General features: G+C 32.0%; 1 protein-coding gene across 2 annotated transcripts in view; it reads left to right on the top strand.

The window, feature by feature from the left end:
• LOC138694809 (leucine-rich repeat-containing protein 40-like) overlaps window positions 1-15191 on the top strand; it is a 56473-nt gene extending 41282 nt beyond the window's left edge. For both annotated transcript variants that reach the window (XM_069818894.1, XM_069818895.1), the window contains exon 11: window positions 4102-15191. In XM_069818894.1, coding sequence (XP_069674995.1) covers window positions 4102-4213 — 112 coding nt within the window. In that variant the 3' untranslated portion in view covers window positions 4214-15191. The remainder of the gene's footprint in view (window positions 1-4101) is intronic.
• The last annotated feature ends 5620 nt before the right edge of the window (window positions 15192-20811 follow it).

Below are 20811 nucleotides of genomic sequence, written 5' to 3' on the forward strand. Positions count from 1 at the left end.
TAGTCGTTGTTGCCAACTGTATCCCCGTAAATTGATGATCATGAATACATTAAGATGCAACTACATGGTTAAACTTTTCTTTCAACTTTAAAGCAATGAATGCAAGATTGATGTTTAATATTAATTAATATATTTACGCAGTGAAGACCATGTTCAAAACGGCGCACCATGTAGACACAAAATCTTTATGCATCTTAATTGAATGTATCTTTTAAACTTAATTCTTTCAATATTCTTCCCAGATTGCACGCATACGTGATTGGAATATTGAACTGTGTAGATGCAGCTTTAGTTCTGTTACACACTACAGCGAGAATGCGTTTGTCGAGCTATAAAAAATGCTTTCGTGTAGCTGCCTTTCGTATGGCGTAATAAAATTCGTGTTTTAATTAGGCCTATCTATACAGAGATGGCTTCACTGTGTAGCAACATGTCTCGTTGTGAATACATAAGCATTGGTATATAGCTGTCCCCACTGTTACTGTTAAATTAAATTATGATTTCAGCAGATAATGAAAATGTATTTGTTATAATAATAAGAGAGAAGTGCAGTACATGTAATTAACATTGTTAAACCCGTATTTCGTTTTTCGCAATTAGCATTACTGAATAATAAAATCGAATTCCTTTATTGCAATAATCGATATTCATCTACGAGTATTTCAACTTCACAATGTCTGAATAGGTTAAGTATTCGTTAATATACAATTATCAACATTCTGTGATCGAATTTTAGGGATATATTATTTAAATTTTTATTTTATTCACGAAATAGTCCTAATAAATGTCGCTCGTGGATTTATCGGCAGATCTCAGACCTCTCGTGACATTACTACAGAATATTCCGTAGTTTTTTCGATGGAGGGAATATATTTCATGATTATTTATTGACATATTTCGCACAGTGTCCCAAATTTCGCGTTATTTCGCCAGTGTTTTTTTGTTTTTTTTTTGTTTTGTTTTGTTTTTTTTGTTTTTTTTTGTTTTTTTTTTTTTTTTTTTTTTGCTTAAATATGATGTTTTAGATACCTGGAATGGTAAATGTAACAAAAGAAATGTAATTGTGAAAAATTCCGCATGTATAACTTGTTACCGAAAAGTACAGTATATTAACCATTGCAGTATATGCCAATATTTCAATGCATTGATTGGAAGTTCTATTATCTCCATGAGGAAGATCCATGGCAAGGGAATCTTTGGATAATTGGTTCTTTCATAGTAGACGTGGACTGCCAAATGCTCCATCTTCATGGGTAGAAAAGTTTGGCTGAACTTTCTTGTGCTGTAACTTTCATAACTTTCACATCCAGATTCAAAACCAAGTCACTGAATCATTTATGGATATCTGTGAATGAAGAATACCCATATTTAAGCAGAAGAGCTTTAAAATTATTTGTAACTTATTCAACCAGAAACACCTGCAAAGCAACTTTTTTTGCCTATCGCAATTAATACAAAATACTGACTGTAAGACTGTATTCATAATGCGAATATGAATGTAAACATAATGTTGACATGGAAGGTAACAAACATTCCTTTAAAGTCGACCATTTACAATATTGCAACTGTAATGATTAAATTAATGTTTACGTGAATTTAAATAACAAAAATCACAAGACAGCAGTGACTGCAGTAGAGAATTAAGACTCGACTCGAAGTACGGAATAATCCTGTTATTGTATTTTCCGAATCTAATCGTATTTTGTGTGACTGTCCTCGTATTTTCTCTATTCAATTGTATTTTATGTAAAAGTGAGTAATTCAGCCAATCACAAGACAGCATTGACTCTGAAAAATTAAAGAATCAAATCAAAACACAGGATGAAACAGTATTGGAATTAGTACCCAAATTCTGTCACATAGAATGTAAACTGAACTTGTTGCCCCAGAAATAACATTTAATCAACTACTCCCAACAGTTGATTCCATCAATCAATGGCACCGTTCAAGAACCAATACATTGGTTAGCCTTTACGTTTGTTTCTCATTCTGAATATACATTTTTTACTTATGTATCCTTTTACGTTAGATTGATATGTTTACATTTAAGTTTGGAAAGCTTTCTTTCTGAATAAAGTTTTCATAGTCAGAATTTGAACCTTCTGAAGCATCAACCAAGTGGTGGTGGTGGTTTCTTGCTTTCCCATGAAGTCCCGTTAGCGTTCTTGTAGGTGACGTCTTGAAAGCTAAACAACTCTAAAGATGATCCTTATTCATTGTAGACTTGTCTTCACGACACGGGATACAATTTGGAGAGTTGAAGATTCCAATTTTATAAAGATGTGCAGCCAAATAGTCGTGATGTGTTAACAATCTAAATGTTGCTACAGCATCATTTGAATTTTTAAGTGCTCCAACAGTTTTTTTTCTGGAAGTTTCTTTTAATTATAATTTTTATAGAATGATAGGGTAAAGTTTGATTTGGTTTCTGTAAAATTTTGGTGCCCTTCTTTGCCAAAAAATCAGCAGTATCATTACCCTGGATCCTGCAATGAGAGGGTATCCATTGAAGATGGATAATTTTATTTCGTTTGAACAATAATCTGATAACCTTCTTTATTTCTAACGCTTTACTGAAGATGGAGAATTATTAGTTCTTTCCTTGTATAGCCGAAGTTGAATCACCAAAAATAACTGCGCACTGAAATGAATTTATTCTGTAAGAAGATGTGTTAGTGCCATCTCTATTGCCTGAATTTCATCGTCAAAGTGGGTGGAGTTTTTCCCAACTGCGACATGGAAGCTAAATAATTTTGAGTAAATTTAAGCTCCAGCTCCGTCCTCTACTTTCAGTCTGGATCCATCTATATAAATATGTAGCCATTGTGGTTCAGGGTAATAGACAGTAAATCGTTTCCAGTGTAATTTGTTTTAATTCATTGGAAGTCTTATCGCTTTTTAGGACCTGTTCAATTAAACTTGTGTTATGGATGATATATCTTCCATGGGTAATATAGGTAAGAGCCTTGCATATTAATACAATTGATAAACATTGCAGATATTTATAAAACGTAATAATCAACAATAATAAAAATGACAACACAGCAAAAGGACAAATCACAAAATCTTTCTTCCCAAATATAAACGATCGGTTAAAATTGAAACTTAACATAATCCCAAACTTCACAACTACAATAACAGGACACAGAAATATAAAATCTACATAAATATAAAATAATAGATAGCTCCTTATGTCCATGCAGCAATGACGAACAAACAATAGGTCATTTGTTATACAATTGTAAATTACTTGAGAGAGAAAGAGACATTCTGAAAGCGGCAGTTCTAAAGACTGAAAACTGACCAGTGAATAAAGACAGACTAGTGCACAAATACCATAAGAACTTGATCAAATTTTCTAACAATATACAATTTGACAAATTACAATGAAAGAAAAGTACAAAATTCATCCATCTATATTGCCTATAAAATAACTCTTAGAACAATATAAAGTAATTATATGAACATAGTTTAAGGTAAACCAATGCATGTAATATTACTCCACAGTAATGGAGCATGCAGACTGTTAAAAAATAATAATAATAAAAAAATAAAATAAAATAAATAAAATGAACTGTCGATATTAATGGCCTACGAAGTTAAAGAAAAGAATAGTTTGGTATTACAAATTTATTCGAGGCAGAGGATAACGCCAATAGTAATTGTGAATCACATTCAGGACTGTTCAGTTAACTGCTCATTAATATGTAAAGAATTAAACACAATATATATACTATATTGGAGCTGCAGTGTTCAGAGCTGATTTAACCCACCTTTAGATGTAGTCTTTATATTTCTAAATTGTAAGGTCAAGGAAACCTAGTTTGTATCACATATGATACGTAATGAATATTTCACAGATGGGAATAGAGTAACTGTGTGTTCACCAGCCAGCCCCTTGCTGTTGTTAATACTTGAGTAATCAAGAAAATCTCTGGTTTTGACACTTTCATGCACACAAACCTTTAATTCCTAGAAAAGTAGGAAAGAGACAATCCAAAATCTGAAGTGTGTTAAGAGGCAAACAAATAATGCCATCTATATGATTAGAATCATAGAAAACCTTTATCTTCTATCATAAAAATATAATTTTTATTTTAGATGTTTGGAGTTGACGGGTAACAGTTTCAGACAACCCCGTCATGCAATTTTAATGAAAGGCACTGTAAGTATCTTGTCATATCTTCGGGATCGAATACCACAAGACCAGTGACAGCACTTGGAATGCAGGGATTTTGTAAGTTAATGTAGTTCAGAAAGAAAAAAAAATATTTTCACTGACATCATTTTAACTTTGATATAATTGATGGAAGAAAAATAAGAATTTTAAGAGTTAACTGTTGTTCATACCTTCATAGCAGTGTCTTACTCTCAGATTTTATGAAAATATTGTACTCTCAAGAAATATATACAAAGGCATAGCGATATCGCTACTAATACAGTTCTTATATTGTAGTCAGTATTTTCAGTTTTAATGTACAAAATAGTAGTTGTTAATTTTTGATAAAAATATTTAGTACTTCTTATTGTTTTCTTGGTAACCAATCACTATATTAATGTTATCAAAATAATTTAGTTTTTGAATCTGTTTGTCATTATTTGTTTTGAATTTCCATTACGTGTGAAAAAATATCAAAATGATTTCAGTTTTACATTCCAGTTTTTCTGAGCAGAAATATAAAACACATCCTATATAAGAGTATACATTCACGAAGTTACAATTCGTGATGGAAATTTGGTCCCTACCATTGTAAAATAATGGTCCCAACTATTATTTGTACCATATTTATAGATTGCCTAGACAATTTGTACCCTATTAGCGTTTGTACGAGCTTATTGAATGCTAATCTAAACACTTCATTTGTGTTCTGATAGCTACGTCTGTAGTATATAAACAGAACATTCATACCATCTTTCGCACCTCAATTCTTTTTTTCTCTCACCTTCTCTGTGTTGGTGTATAAATATCCTTTGTTATATTAGTTTCTGTTTCTCCTTCTCGGATGTTGTGGTCCTCAGACTACCCACTATTTGACAATTTTGTAGAATTATTACAGTTTTCACTAATCTCTATTTTTAATTAAACCAGAAATGAACAACCATCTCTTAGTAACAGAAATGCATTATTTTAAAATTTTACAAAAATGAGTCACTGTCTCTTAGCAACAGAAGTGCATTACTTCTAACATTTTTACAAAAAAAAAATATTATTTGCTCCACTGGGGACTAATTTTCCAGTACGAATCTCTAAAGTGTGATATCATCACAGGATAGATTTTATTCTGAGATGAATTATTGTCACAGATTCTAATTGTCGGGGCCCCTACTTTTATCAGTATTAAAGGTTACTAATGAGGTGATTTTGTGGTTGGGTATTAGAAATGTTTTAAAATCCAGTGGGAAAAATATGGATTACATGTGTCTGTCTTGAACTAACTTCTTAAAGCTAGAACCACTATCTAGTACATATAGTCACGAAGGTCAATACATAGAGAATATGCATCCAATGACAGTTGAACTTTAGTTGCTAGCCACTAGGATCGCTACTATTGCCTCATCACAGACAATGCAAAATAGTACTGGCACAGTCTATTGTTCCTAGTACTCTCAGTTGCTAACAGCTTGGAGTGCTGTATCGTGAGAAATGCAAAAAATCACCTCAAGCTTCATGACTGTATGTACTAGACTGTGCTAGAACAGTGATGGTGGTTACCATGTATATGCAAAAATTGGTAGCATTTTCTGTTGTTATGAATTAATAATTTATTTATATAAAATGTATTAGAGATATACATAAGTTCATATGTAATATAATTGTACAGTGATTTACATACTATTGTAAAATATTATGATTTCTGTATCTTCTTCAGGTGATATTATTATAGGCAGCTTCATTTGGTTTCTTTTACAATATTGTTAATGCTTCTCGTTTTACTAAAGAATATTATATGGTGTAAGAGTTGCATATACTTGTGGTGATTTTGAAGGCATTTAAGTAGATTTATTATGCGAGTTTCAGTTTACTGTATTGGGTAATTAATACAGTGTTAAGTAACATTATTTAAATATATTTGTGATTTAGTCAATAACATCAAAATAGAGGCATATGTGTTGATTAATACAGTGATTTTCAAAATGTTTCGATACTTAGAATTAATTCTACTGAAATACCCACATTTTCTTGTATTAGTCTTATATTTTCTTAAAGTGGTTTCGTGGGTAAAAAGTAAATTTAATTGTTGTAATGTATGAAAAGGAAAAAAGTATGACAAGGTTTATTGATCATGATACACAGATTAGTATGTTGTTGTAAATGTACTCGTAGTTAATTTAGCATGTATTAAGTAACAATACAAGCATTTGTATGGTAATTGTGCAGAAGGTGCAGATAGAAAATCATTAGTTAGTTATTTACTTATGTTTTAAGTAAAAATGTTTATCTTGGTGATCATAGCCTACAGAATTAATTTTTGTTATTATTTAGTTTCGTTATTTTCTGATCCCTATTTTGGTTGATAGCCTTCATTACAGCCTTTTTTAAATTGAATGTCTAATCAGTGCAGTATTGTACAGATATTTTCAGGCATTCAATTCGATTGAATTTATTGAACATGTAGATGTTTTACTAGTATAATTTATAATACACTCTACAGATTATAGCAGCAGGAAACTAGATGAGGGATATTACATGGTCGTCTAGATTTTGTTTACACTATATATCTTTTCATATATCGTCGTCGTTCCTGCAATAACTCCTATGTGCAAAATATAAACTTTTTCCGTAGGTAGAAAAAACACATTTATTCATCCTATGGCAGCCGTACATAGGAGACTGTGAATTTTTACATTTTCGAAAAAAAGAAATATAATTACATATAGGAGATTTTATTATTCGCTGTATCACTATTTAAGTTATTTAATAGAGAAAAAATCTGAAAATCGATAAATATGTCACATAGGAGTTATTGCAGGAACAAGGACATGTATATTGTTTTTTATGAGAATTGAATTCGGTACTTTATGTGGATTTCAGTTTTACTTCCCTCCTAAATGATGATATACTATGATTTTTATCTCTCGTACAAATCATTTTACTTCAGCTGAACTTCTGCCTGCTAATCTGCAGAGACGAGTATTCTATTTTCTGGATAATGTAGGGAATTTGTCGATGTATTCATAACTGGCACTACAGCCCATGAAAGGTCCAGACATCTTCCAATATTTGAAGCCATGCTGTTGTATACTGAGTACACTGCCTTCATCTGCTAACTCCATCTCTTCTCAAATCATACTCCACATCTTGAATCCATTTGAATGTAGGCCTGCCTCTCCATGTAGCTCCTCTTAGATTCCATACAATGCTACTCAGGTAATCTGGCCTCTGACATTTACTCAACATGGCCCAATCATCTGCGCCTTCCTTTCTTGATGAAGGCTACTATGTTTGATTCGTCAGACATTTTCCTTTAGCTCTGTATTACTTGAAGTCTTAATTTGTCCGTTTTCATTCGTGGTCCAATATCTTTCAGAGTACTTTCCTCTCCCAGACTACCAACATGTTCTCGTTGCTTTTTGTTAGTACAGTAGAATCCCTCTTAACCGGCACCAAAGGGACCAAGCTAGTTCCGGATACGAGATTTTACCGGATAATTGAATAAATATTGGTATCTAAAATAAAGTTCGTATTTCATGATGCCAAATGTTGAAACTACAGCTATGTGAAGCTTATTTCTCTATCACTTGGTCATAACTGAATAAACATAAAAACTGTGTGGATTTTTCGTATTAAAACACATCACACAGCACAAATAATACACTAAATCTAGGTCCGAATATTCACTGAAAATTAAAGTTTTTGCGAACTTCTTAATGTGGCAACACTAACGGCCCAAACATAACTAAATAAACATAAAAACTGTGTGGATGTTTCTTATTAAAACACATCACACAACACAAATAATACACTAATTTTAGGTTCGAATATTCACTGAAAATTAAAGTTCGTACAAACTTCCTAATGTGACAACTTGATGGCCTGAACATAACTAAATAAACATAAAAATTGTGTGGATTTTCCTTATTAAAAAACATCACACGACACAAATAATACACAAATTTTAGGTTAGAATATTCACTAAAAACGAAAGTTCGTCCGAACTTCCTAATGTGGCATATTTAAACATTTCTTTCTTGACCCAGCCAAAAGTGCCGTTGTTTTGATATTGCCTGTTATTTGGGTGCCGGTTACAAGGGATTTTACTGTACCCAAGTTTCACTGCGTACACTACAACTAGTCTTATTATAGTTCTGTGAACTTTTTTTTTTTTGGCATACCTGGATTAATCTCAACGTTTTTCCAAGAGCATAAAGACACCTGTTCCCAGTCTTTATGCATGTCTTTATTTTGGATGTTATATCATTGTTAGTCACCAAATGGCAACTAAATAATTGAAGCTTGTGGAGGTTTAGAATTTATACATAGGTCATTCAAAAATTAGTGGCAACATTGCTAGTATTCAGCTTCACTAGTGGTGACTAATATAAGCTGGTAATATGAGATGGAGTGGTGCCTGATATGTGCTATTTGTAAGTTATAAGGTAATAACTTCATTTATACTCTATATGCAGTGATTGTAATAATAAAATTATCTGCAACATCTAGCCAGGAACTCCCTATTTTAGCCAATTTTTTTAGGTCCTCCTGGTTCCCTTATCGATATTCTAATTCACCCATATCAATCGTGATCGTTAATTTTTTTTATGTAATCTAATAATAATTCCCTCCAAATATATTTAGATGTGAACTGACATTAATATTGATAGTTTAGTAGGTAACAATCAATTTTATTTCAGTGATCCTAATCTTTGGTGTAACTGTGTAACCTATACGTATCATTGTAAAGAGTTTTCTTTTCAGTTTGCATAGCAAGATAAAATTAAATGTTCCATAGCCTCCTGTTGACAAATAAGTTAAGACTAAGAAACATGCATATTAATTTTTAACTTTATTGTACTCAATGTTGTGACCTAGATCACATTTGTGTTATAATTAAATTAATAGCTTTCTATTATAAATACAAACCATTCCATCACTGAATATTGGCTTCACAGCCCAAAAAAATTGCACTAAAATTTGATGTGACCAAATGTCTCTATTTTTGTGGTCAGAAGTTGGTCACCCTAGCAACGTTCTAAGACCAAAAAAAAAAAAAAAATAAAATAAATAATAATAATAATAATAATAATAATAATAATAATAATAATAATAATAATAATAATAATATAGACAAGAGCAGAACCCACTCAAAGTTATGTTTATTTTTGTTTATGATTATGAAGATGTATTAATCATTCTGTTCCAATTGGAATGCTCGTGGATATCGCATATTACAGTTACTTTTTGGAACACCTTTTACAACTGGTAATGTGCCAGAAGTGCTGCTTGAATTCCCATCTCATTGTGCTTCACAATGGTGCTTGTCATGTGACTGCCCAGATGGTTAATTTACTTAACAGGTGGAACTGGGTAATTCTGAAGCATCCTCCATATTTTCTGGATACGAGGCCCTGTGACTATGACCTTTCACGTTTAATGAAAGAACCACTGAGGGATGCACACTTTAGAAATTAACAGGCCGTTATAACAGCTGTAGAGCAATCAATTAAGAGTTTAGAGCAAAATGATGCTTTGGATAGCGGCCATCTCCTTCCACAAGTGTAGTGACGGGTACGTAAAACTGGTGGAGATTGTTTTAAATTCTATAAGTATGTCAATTGTGAATAAATAAGTTTCTCTTCTTAATTAAAGTGTTGCCACTATTTTTCGAACGATCCATGTATTGCTGGAACTGGACACTTCTCTGCCTCTCTACAGTCCTGCTAGAGGATTTCATATACTTAGTTTTCTTCTTGTTTTTTTTGCTTCCCCTCAAATACTTGTGGAGCCCCAAACAGTGCTGCCTTTGTTCTTGCTATAATGGCTGTATCATCAGCATATGATAGGTTTTGTGTTATGTAGTTGTAGATCGTACCTCCAGGGATAGCTCTAACTGCCTTTACCACATTAGCATCATTGCAGTGTATCATCCTGTCTCAAACCACTGCATACCTGAAACCCTAGATTATATATATCCAGATTGCTCTGCATTATAGGCTTTGGTGGTAACAACTTTTGTCAGGTTTACTATGCTGCCATCTAGTTGTTACATAAGGAGTCACGTCGTAACTCCCGTTTGAATTGCATTAGCGACTGTACTGCCATCTCGTGTTCATTTACAGCGGACGGGTGGTGATCCTGGTAGTTGTTTTCTTCAAAGTGCAACCGATTTTAACATAGGAATGAGCAATCTATATGTGATCTGGGCTGAAACTCTTCAGATACCATTCCTCCAAATTTTACTTAGTATGTCCTTTCCTTCCAAGTCATCTTTACTAACCGAGAGAATTTGTTAAATTCATTTATTTTGCTCATTTGGTAATTTCTCTTCCTCAATTACATGCCATATTTAATATATAACAAATTTTGATTTTGTAGATGGTCATATGCGGGATTGTATTTTTCTGTAACTTTTAGACTTAAAAAGAGTGCCATGAAATGAATTGTGTGATATCTTTTTTTGCACCACACTGTGTATTCTTACATTAAATTGGTGAAACATGTGTACCATTCATGTAGCAGGGTAAGTTTTAAATTAATTTAACAATTAATTTGTCTCATAGTCTGACATAGTAACACAACTTTGTGAATTTTTTTCAACACAAAATTAAAAAGTGAAAGAGGAAATATGTATCTCCTTGCTGAACACCAGAATTCACTAAGAAGCTATTAGAAACATGATTACTTATTTCAGTGTAATATTCCTTTTTCTTGTAACACAAATCTTAAGTATCTCTTCTATTATGCGTATAGAAAATTCAATTGTAACATGAAATAAAAGCGTGCAATTTGCGAATCAGGCATTAAATGAAATTGACAATGACGAAGCTTACATTTCGCAGGAAAAACTGTTCAATGACATTGGTTGTATTAATAGTTACAGTTGCAGAATGCTAGACTCACAGCAACCAAAGGAGATTCATTAATATATTCTCGTTACCCTGGAGGTGAATGTGTGGTGTACCTTCATATATGATCACGTGTTACGACCATTCACACCCTTGGATGGTTTAGCATATTTGGAAATTGAGTATCGCTTTAATGTTTCTACATATATTATAGTCTATCCAAATTACTTAATATTTCACTTCAAATACCGAGGTTTATTGACATGACGTAGAAAATGATTGGGTTGGACATTCCTGCCCCCTCTGAATACGCCCATGACCTCTTTCCATATGTTTACTTGTTATCATACTGTTGTCCTTGTAAACACGCATGTTATTCTTACTGGTAATTACTCAGTCTTTGCATTTGAGTCGTGAATGGTCAGCTTTATAACTGATATTATCTCGAATTACTACCACCTTAGCATGTGGGTGTACCGCACTCTTTCAGTATAGGTAGCCTACATTGGGTTAAACTAATGTAGTTTAATCTAACTTAAATTTTCCTGAAGTATGGTATCTTTACAAAACATCGTAATATCAATGCTGATTGTGTTATCAAAATTATGATGTGGTGTTTCAAACTTGAAATTTAATTTTTTATCAGTTTCTTTTATTTGAAATTTAAAAATATTGTAAAGTTAGTCATATAACCTTAAGAAATGTGAAAGTATGAAATAATGGTACATTTTTAGTGATTTTGTTATCTGCTATATTTTGGTGGGTCACTAAACATAATATACATGACTAGCTATAAATTAACAGGAAATCTTAGTTTTGTGTACCTGATGCAGTAAGCATTATAGTAAACTTCAATTGTTTCTTTTCTATATGAATCAGTCCATCTGAATATAGTTAATTTAACTGTGCCAGTTAATTGTAAACATTTTGTTGGTTTAGATTCTAAATTATTCGATGATTGATACGAAATATTACAGCCCACATAATTAAATTGATAAACTTGTTCTAATATTTCAGTTTCTATAATGATTTTTTGTTCTGATGTGATCCGTCCCAACAAAACCAAATATTTTTGTATTCTTTGTGGAAATTTCCAAATTATATTTTCTTTATATATTAAATTTTCCGTTTCTAAATTATCTTCTGTATCGTCAGCAAATAGTAAAGTGTTAAATATCAGTTCTTTAAAATATCTGGTGGCGTTTAATTTCTCATGACAGACTCTAATGATATGATCCAAGTATAAATTGAATAGTATAAGAGATAGAGGACATTAATGATGATGATGATAATAATAATAATAATAACTGGGCCAAACATTGTCTTTGCTGCTATAAGCTCCATGTGGTCTTGCTGAGATCTGAACCTGAGTATCTTATAATGGAAATTTGATACTATCTGTTTTACTGTTGACATGTTCGAGCGAAAAGAAAAGGTGCGACTTATTCTAATAGTTCGTGAGTGGATGAGATGACAACAGTTATATTCGGGCAGTGCTTGAAAATAAGATAACGAAAACGACATAATGATTTTAAGTTTTTTAACCACATAACATGTTACGAGCTGAAGCAGTGATTAAAACTGAAAAGATAATTTTCGTGTATTGCTGTAGCTGATTTATTGTTGTGTTTTGTTTTTCATATCCACGTGAATCTCAGTTTTGTCGTATGAACAAATAGAAATGTCTCGAATAATTTGCATGGACTCTGTTCGTAATTTCACCAAGTTAAGATGCTATTTTAGGCACAATACTCATATTATATGTTTTAATAAGGTAATCTATTCTGGAAAACTTTGTTGATACAATTAAAGAACTTTATACGTTTCATAGTTATTGAAACAAATAATTAAATTTGGTCTGGTACTAAAAAGTAACTGTTGTTGATTTTCAACGCAATAAAGGGGATACAACTATTGTTCATTTGTATTTGGCAGAGTGGCTTGTAATAGCTGTTGTATTGATGCACCGTATATGATCTATTTTAAGGAGAAGAATTGTACAGAATACTGTCAGTTTCTGTAGGCGTTAAAGAATAAACTGAAACATACGACATTTCATTTTGTTGCGTTATTAAAATTTCACATTCTACATTATCTCGGATATTTGAAAAATTTTATATTAATTTCGTTCATTAATAATTCTCCAAATGAAACCTTTCCTATAACAGGAACAACATACATGATGTTGACAGTATTGGGGTGTACGTTAACTTATTAACATTCACAATATTGGATGTGCTATATTAAGATTAGTTTTTGGCTTTGTTTACAGATTATGTGATAATTAATATTCAGGGAGTAGTGTGAAATTATTTTGCATTTAATATGTCAATCTTAAAGTTCCTAGATATTTTCTTGCATGATATTGTAAGTTTTGTACCTAGACAAGATTTAATTTCCAGAATTGTATATAAACATATCATAAAAAAATATCTTTTGTTTCGTATAAAATATTTTGTTTTTACTAAATTCTAGTATTATGAAAAATGATGCTAAATTAAATCTAAACGTAACCACTTTTAAAATTTTATAACTGTGTTGTGTATGTCATGTTTAATGGATAAGCAATAAGAATATTTTTTAATTCTTATAAAGTAGCTGATTTCTATAACTTGATTAAAATGGACGTATTAATAATACGGTGTAGATCTGAAGAACTTAATTTTTATGTGGATATTAGATTTTAATCACTTACTGGATGATGCAGACTTAGTGGTAACATGTTATTAATTTTAAATCGAAGAATGTGATTCCGAAACTCGCTCAGTCCATTTGGCCATTTATGAATACATACATACATACATACATACATACATACATACATACATACATACATACATACATACATACATACATACATACATACATACATACATACATACATACATACATACATACATACATACATACATACATACATACATACATACATACATGTATATAATTGTGTTTGAGACCTCTATCATATTTTAAACTTGTTTTCTTCCAAAACAACGCCAATCCTTGTCTAAAAGTTTGTGTTATTGAGCATGTTACCAGTACTTGAAAACTTGCTCGGTCCATAGACTGGTGGATTAAAAAACTAGCCCAGTTCTTTAATAAAAATGGACTTAACGCATTTAGAGATCACACTCTTCAATTCCATATTGAAGAAGTTGTTTAATTAATATCGGGCAGCTCATCATTTTCTTTATATCCATGTGAAACATTTACATCCTAAAACAAAAAATATTTTTCTGAAAAGAAAAATAATACTTCATTGACATTTTATTTATTAATACATACATACATACATACATACATACATACATACATACATACATACATACATACATACATACATACATACATACATACATACATACATACATACATACATACATACATACATACATACATATTTTTCTTTCTTTTCTACTCGTGCCCTATAATGTTAATTCTGCCCTATAATGTTAAAACTCCCATATTCTTTTATCAAGATTAACGCAAATAGCTCAAAATGCCATTCTTATGAGGTTGCTAATTTAAGTTTTTCCTTCATAATAAACGATAGATCCTAGCAAATAATTTTGCGTTGGGTATGAAATACTCTGTGTGCACGTGTGTGTTTTTATGTGCGTGCGTGTGTATGCATTTATTTACCCATACTTATGTGCATATATTTGGGTGCACATGTATACATGCGTGAGTGTGCCTTTATGAAATAGAAAATGGAACATGGAAGAAATATAAAGAGAAAGAAATATTTGTCACTGTACCACATAAATGGGGAACATTTAGAAGCTCTTAATTATTTTCTGACAGTTTTTATTTGTTGCATAACATTCTATTTCGCATTATACAGTACTACTAAAAACAGAATCCCACATATTCCTGAATAGTCTATCATAATTGTTTGAAGAGTGGCCCATCTTCTTCAGAAACTCAATTGGATTTCCATCATATTTTAAAATTATTAACTATCAGGTGTCTTATTTTCTCTATTATAAGTGCGTGTACTTCATTTCACTTCTTTTTAGTGCTTTACCTGTTGTAATGAAAACATATGTAGTAAAAACCTTGTTAGTTTCTAGATTATTGTTTGGAATTTGTCTCATGTTATCATACGGAGAAAATTACTTTCATTGAAAGTCGTTTAATTATAATTTCTTGGATATTTTTGTAACATTAAATTACTTGGGCGGTTCATATTTGATCCAGACTTTTTTTTTTGTAAACATTATGTAACATACAAAAAATTCAAATTCTGATTACGGTATTTTTCAAAACCTCCTCCTCCTCCTCCCCTTCAAGGTTTATTTATACACTTCTGTTGGCAACCAGGGTTCTTTATTCCTTTGTGAAAGAACATCTTTGATTACTTGTGTAACTATTTCCGCACATCTTTCATTACCAGATCATTTGTTGGACGGGATAAATCCAGGCTATATAGAGAATATGACAGCACTTTCCAACCAAGTTCATTAAAGCTGTACCTACACAGTTCAACTTTTCTTTCAACTTTAAGTATTCAAGCAATGTATGCAAGATTAATATTTAATATATGTAGTGAAGATAACATTCAAAACAGCGCACCATGTAGACACAAAATATCCGTGCATCTTAATTGAATGCGCGTTTTTAAACTTGATTCTTTCAATATTCCTCTCAGATTGCATGCGTACTTGCATGGAAAATTGAACCATGTAGATACACTTTAAGGATATCTTGTGTGAAATTTTTGCAGTGAGGATGGGCGTTGTCATGAAGGAGGATGGTTCTTTAGACAATTCTTCATGTTTTCTGACCTTGACTTCTTTCAGTTTGCCTTCCAAAGACTACTTTACTATGCTGCATTTATTGTTTGTTGATATAAGAGAAAATCAATTGATTATTATTCTCCCTTAAAGTCCCCAACTCATCTGGCTGAGAACTCGACAAGAGTTATTTCACATCAAATGCGGGAAAGTCTCAAGTCATACATTCATAATTTATTTTTATTTCTTTCTACATAAATACATAGAAACATTTTATGTTTTGAGTGCAAGATATGTGAGATATTAATATTTATTTGTTATATTAATATGAAAAACTACTCTCAGGATAGCAAATGTAACTAGCAAGGTTTTGCTGTTTTATTGTATATGTTAAATAGAACGAAATGAATACAATAAAAATAATAATATTGGAAAGATTATTCGACATCGCTGTAAATATTACTGTGATTAAGAAAAATAAATGTGGTGTTTATGTGGTCGTGATTTTAGTGTTGGATTTAAAGCTCAATTTTTGTTCCAATATATCTTCCACTCAATGCTATAATGTGCTTATTTACAACATTAATTTCTAAGTCTATTTCGTAACTCTCGATAGCAAGTGCCCCTATCTTCTGTTACAATTGCTGTGTACAATAAGGCTTTGTCATTTCTTTTTTATAAACATTTTTAGTACCATTCTCTGTGTTTTGCAATTTTACGTACAATGAAATAGCAACACATTGCATCAGTGTGCTTGAAACATTTTATCACACAGTTACAGATAGAACAAGAGCGTGAGGAAATATTCCCACATACTGGAAAGAAAAGCTTATCGACCCCTATACATATGAATAAATTTCGAGTTTTAGCATGTATCAGTTAGTAGAGTCACAACCTTTATCTTGAGTAAATGTTTGAAGTCATCATTATACTTTACATTGCTAGTAAATTTTTCCGATTTAGTAATGTTGTGTATGTCATAAACTCTAAACAATAGAATTGAAATAATATATTATGGAAAATTAAATTCATTTTGTATAAACTGTGGAAAAAGACAAGTGAGGAGCTCATTTTCAAAAGGTCTCTTGCACCTGATAACGAAAATGAGCTTTCTGTGTCCATGCATTCTTCATTTATAACTGTGTATACAACTGTCACGATTTGGCTTCAGAGCTCCCTCTAAATCACAAAAATCTTGCGTTAAAAGTGACTATTGGAGTCAAACTGACTCTTGTACACAGGAGAATTTGCGACAAAATATTAGTTCCAGCTTTGGAATCATGGTGTCTCATACTCCCATTTGATTTTAAATGAACTCATTCTCTTTGGTTTCATAATATCTCTTGCCTAGCTTGTAAGAAATTTTAGACCTAAAAACGTTTTTCGTGATTTCCCACAAAGTTATGGGAATGGACAAAGGTCGTTTTGAAAATAAGCTTCTCAAATGTAACTTATTTGAAGCAATACTAGGGTTGCCATATTTAAAAAATGGGAATCTGGAACAATTTTCTTTCATATTCAGTTGTGCAAAATGGAAAAGGGGCAAAACACATAAATAAAATTGACTTCCTTGCATTAGATGGTGTAGTAAATATACAATAACCTTAAACTTTAAAGTAGGTGAAGTTCTTACTTAACTTAGCCAGGCATGATATAGACAATATTTCAATCAACATTTCATTATTTATTAATTTACAAATTTATCTGTAGCATATAATATAAAATACAACATTTCCAACTTACGATTTTCTATTTATCATTGTTTTTCAAAATATCCATTTTTGCATATCTGATATAAATTGTTAATCTAGTAAGGCTTGTCAACAAGAAACGTCAATCCTTCTTGACATTGTTGTGGGAAACGGTTCTGAAGTTACCAAGGAATTTAGTGGAAGTCAATATTGTTATATAAAATAAACTTCAAATATAAAAATTTGCAGGAAGAGGGAGATAGATAGAAACAAAGAGTAATACCGACAACAATAACAATACTCAGATTTGAGCAAAATGCTTTGTCCCTGACATAACACTGAAACTGATGTTTCATTCAATATGAACCTTGTTGAATCGTTATTGTATGTATTAAAGTTCTTGGTTTTTAACCTTTTTAAGCTATCCTACCCATAAATTGAAGAGAAAAAAATCATGTGAAAAGAAGGGAATGCTATGTTTTGTCTTTCCTTTCTTGTTCGTTAAAAATGGGACAGTTTCGAGAATTCTTGATTCCGGCTATGATCCTAGAAAATTCGAGATGTATGGCAACCCTAAGCAATATGGTTATAAAAAATCTGGCACAATGAGGCCTGTAACACACTACAGTGAGAAATATGTAATGCGTTTGACAAGCTGTGGAAAATGCTTTCCTTTAGCACTGAGTAACGCTCGAAATAAGGTATAGCTGACATTGGTCAGCTAGCGATTTTTTGAAAACATAGCTACCTCACCACCTATATTTCCCATTCCCACAGGTAACCTAACCTAATTGTAGCGTATAAAATTTATATTACGTGAATGAAATTGAACAATTAATAGAAAGTCAGATGTTCAGATTTATGTAACTTTATTTCTGTCAGCGGATATCAAGTCCAAAGACCCTGTATAGTGTTATATACAAAATCTTTGATCAAACTGGCTTCGGTATGGCGTAATATAATTCGTGTTTTAATTATCTATACAGAGATGGCTCCACTGTGTAGCAACATATTTCTCGCTGTAGTGTGAAGACATAAACATTGGTAGCTTTTTCCACACATATTACATATTCATAGTTTGGGTGTAGTGTGTTATGGGCCATAAACTTGTTTTTGTTACCTTTTGAAATTTAATGTATTTAATCAGATGATCTTAAACATAGCAATTGTATGTCTATTGTACATACAAGTAATTTATTGCTTATATAGTGTATACATTTTATCTTCTCTGTACAGCTGCGTTGTGCACTGCTTTGTCGACTCTACATCTGGGAACGGGGGAATGTACGAGTAAAATGTATGCACTGTAGTTTTTTTCCTGAAGTTTCATTCTAAAGAGTAACCATCTTACAGAAGGAAATAGCCCTCGATATTTTTCTGGGTTTGTTTTTCATTCTGTTTGCATAATGTAATTATAAATTTCATGTTTCGTGCCTCCAGACTATTATAAGTTATAATTCTTTATTTATACTGGCAGAGTTAAGGCCATAGGGCCTTCTCTTACACTCTACCAGGTTACAAAGTATACACGCAGTTAAAATTTAACATATTCGCTTACTGATTAGTACAGTATTGTGAGTTCCCTGTAATTTTATATTGAAATTTTCGCTGATATTGTGAGCAGGGAATTGGTTTGTGCCATTAATTTTGCGCTGCTGTATAAAGTTATACATCCTCTTGTTTTAAATAGCGGAGTATACTACAATTCAGATAGTGATTAGATGATTTATTTCGGAGGTTTCATTGTACCAGAATATTTAAAAATCAAGACATGGTAACATTCTGATATGTTTTCGTATTGTCTAATTCAAATATTGGTATGTGTTACTGTCTTGTATGTGATATAATATTTTATATGTAATTCGATAATTTGCTGTTACATATAAATTATAAGTTGTATCCTTTTTAATTCCTATGTGAACAGTATTGTTTGTGCACTTTATTCACAATAAATTTGAAGATAATTTATATGTTTTAAGTATGAACTTATTTAACATGGCTTAAGATCATGTTGCCTATTCTATAAGGACGTACTTTCTGTGGGAGAATGTCGACTGTTCAATTCTGGATGGAAGCAGGAGAGTTTTGTTTTCTCCAAAACTTTCTGAATGCCTTAAGTTTCGGCTCAGTCTCTTATGAAGTGAGTGCCAGTGATGTTTTGGAGACAGATATGGCCTGAACGCACTGCTAAACACGCACGCACTTACATGCCGAGGTAACAAAAGCAAGGAGTTAGTACTCCCTGCTTCCTTAAATCTCCATGGTGTATAAAGGAAAAACTTCATGAAAGCAGAGGTGCCAGCTACTACAGCTTTATGGCCAAAGGGAATATCATTACGGGAAAGCAAAACTATAACGGCAAAATATATATAGTTCTGTCCAAAAGAGGTGGAAAAAATGCTTGAAGAAATTTCCAGTTGAGGATAATGAATTAATTTTTTTACTTGGTTATTTAACGACGCTGTATCAACTATGAGGTTATTTAGTGTCAATGGAATTGGTAATAGCGAGATGACATTTGGCGAGATGAAACCGAGGATTCGCCATAGATTACCTGACATTCACCTTAACCTTGGGAAAACCTCGGAAAAACCCAACCAGGTAATAAGCCCAAGCGGGAATCGAACCCACACCTGAGCGCAACTCCAGATTAGCCGACTGAGCTACACCAGTGGCTAGATGATGAATTTATTTAGCATGCAGGAGGTGTAGATATTTCATACAGAAAAAAAGACTTTCCTTTTAAGTTAACACAGTAAAAAAGTTGTAAAGTTAAACAGTGGGGGAAAAAAAAAAAAAAAAAAAAAAAAAAGCTCCGCATTCATCTCTTGAATATGTTATTGAAAAATTTCGAAATTTTGTTAATGAAGGTGAATATCACAGACTTGAAGAGGAATTTTCAGCTTACAAATTATGCGATTCTCTTCCTGAAAACATTATAAATGGGTCTAGAATAGGGCCAGAATTGCATATCTCAGGAATAAAAGTGGACAAGTAAAGGTAAAGTATAAAACATTAAGTGAAGTTGTGAAGTGTGCCTCATAGTGATCTCCTGCGGAAGGAGTCTTCAGTAATGTGAAAAAAAGTCGGACAGAATTCAGGGCTGCATTAAATGCATTAACTCTGGAATGAATTCTGATCCAGAAAACCAAGATGATATCGCAAGGAGAAGTTTGCTTCATCAAGAAATGTGCAGAAAAGCAACCCACTTGAAAGATCGGCACCTCTATAAAAGCATGACATCCTATGCACTTTCATTGAGAAATTGATTAACAAATAAATTCATCCAATACTTACAGCATAGGTTTGATGAAGTTAAAAGGAGAATAATTCACATTTCGTGTATTTAGAGGGGAATAGAAGCTGGGTGATTGTCCCTT

The sequence above is a fragment of the Periplaneta americana genome, chromosome 2, assembly GCF_040183065.1.
Source record: "Periplaneta americana isolate PAMFEO1 chromosome 2, P.americana_PAMFEO1_priV1, whole genome shotgun sequence".
Taxonomy (NCBI): domain Eukaryota; kingdom Metazoa; phylum Arthropoda; class Insecta; order Blattodea; family Blattidae; genus Periplaneta; species Periplaneta americana.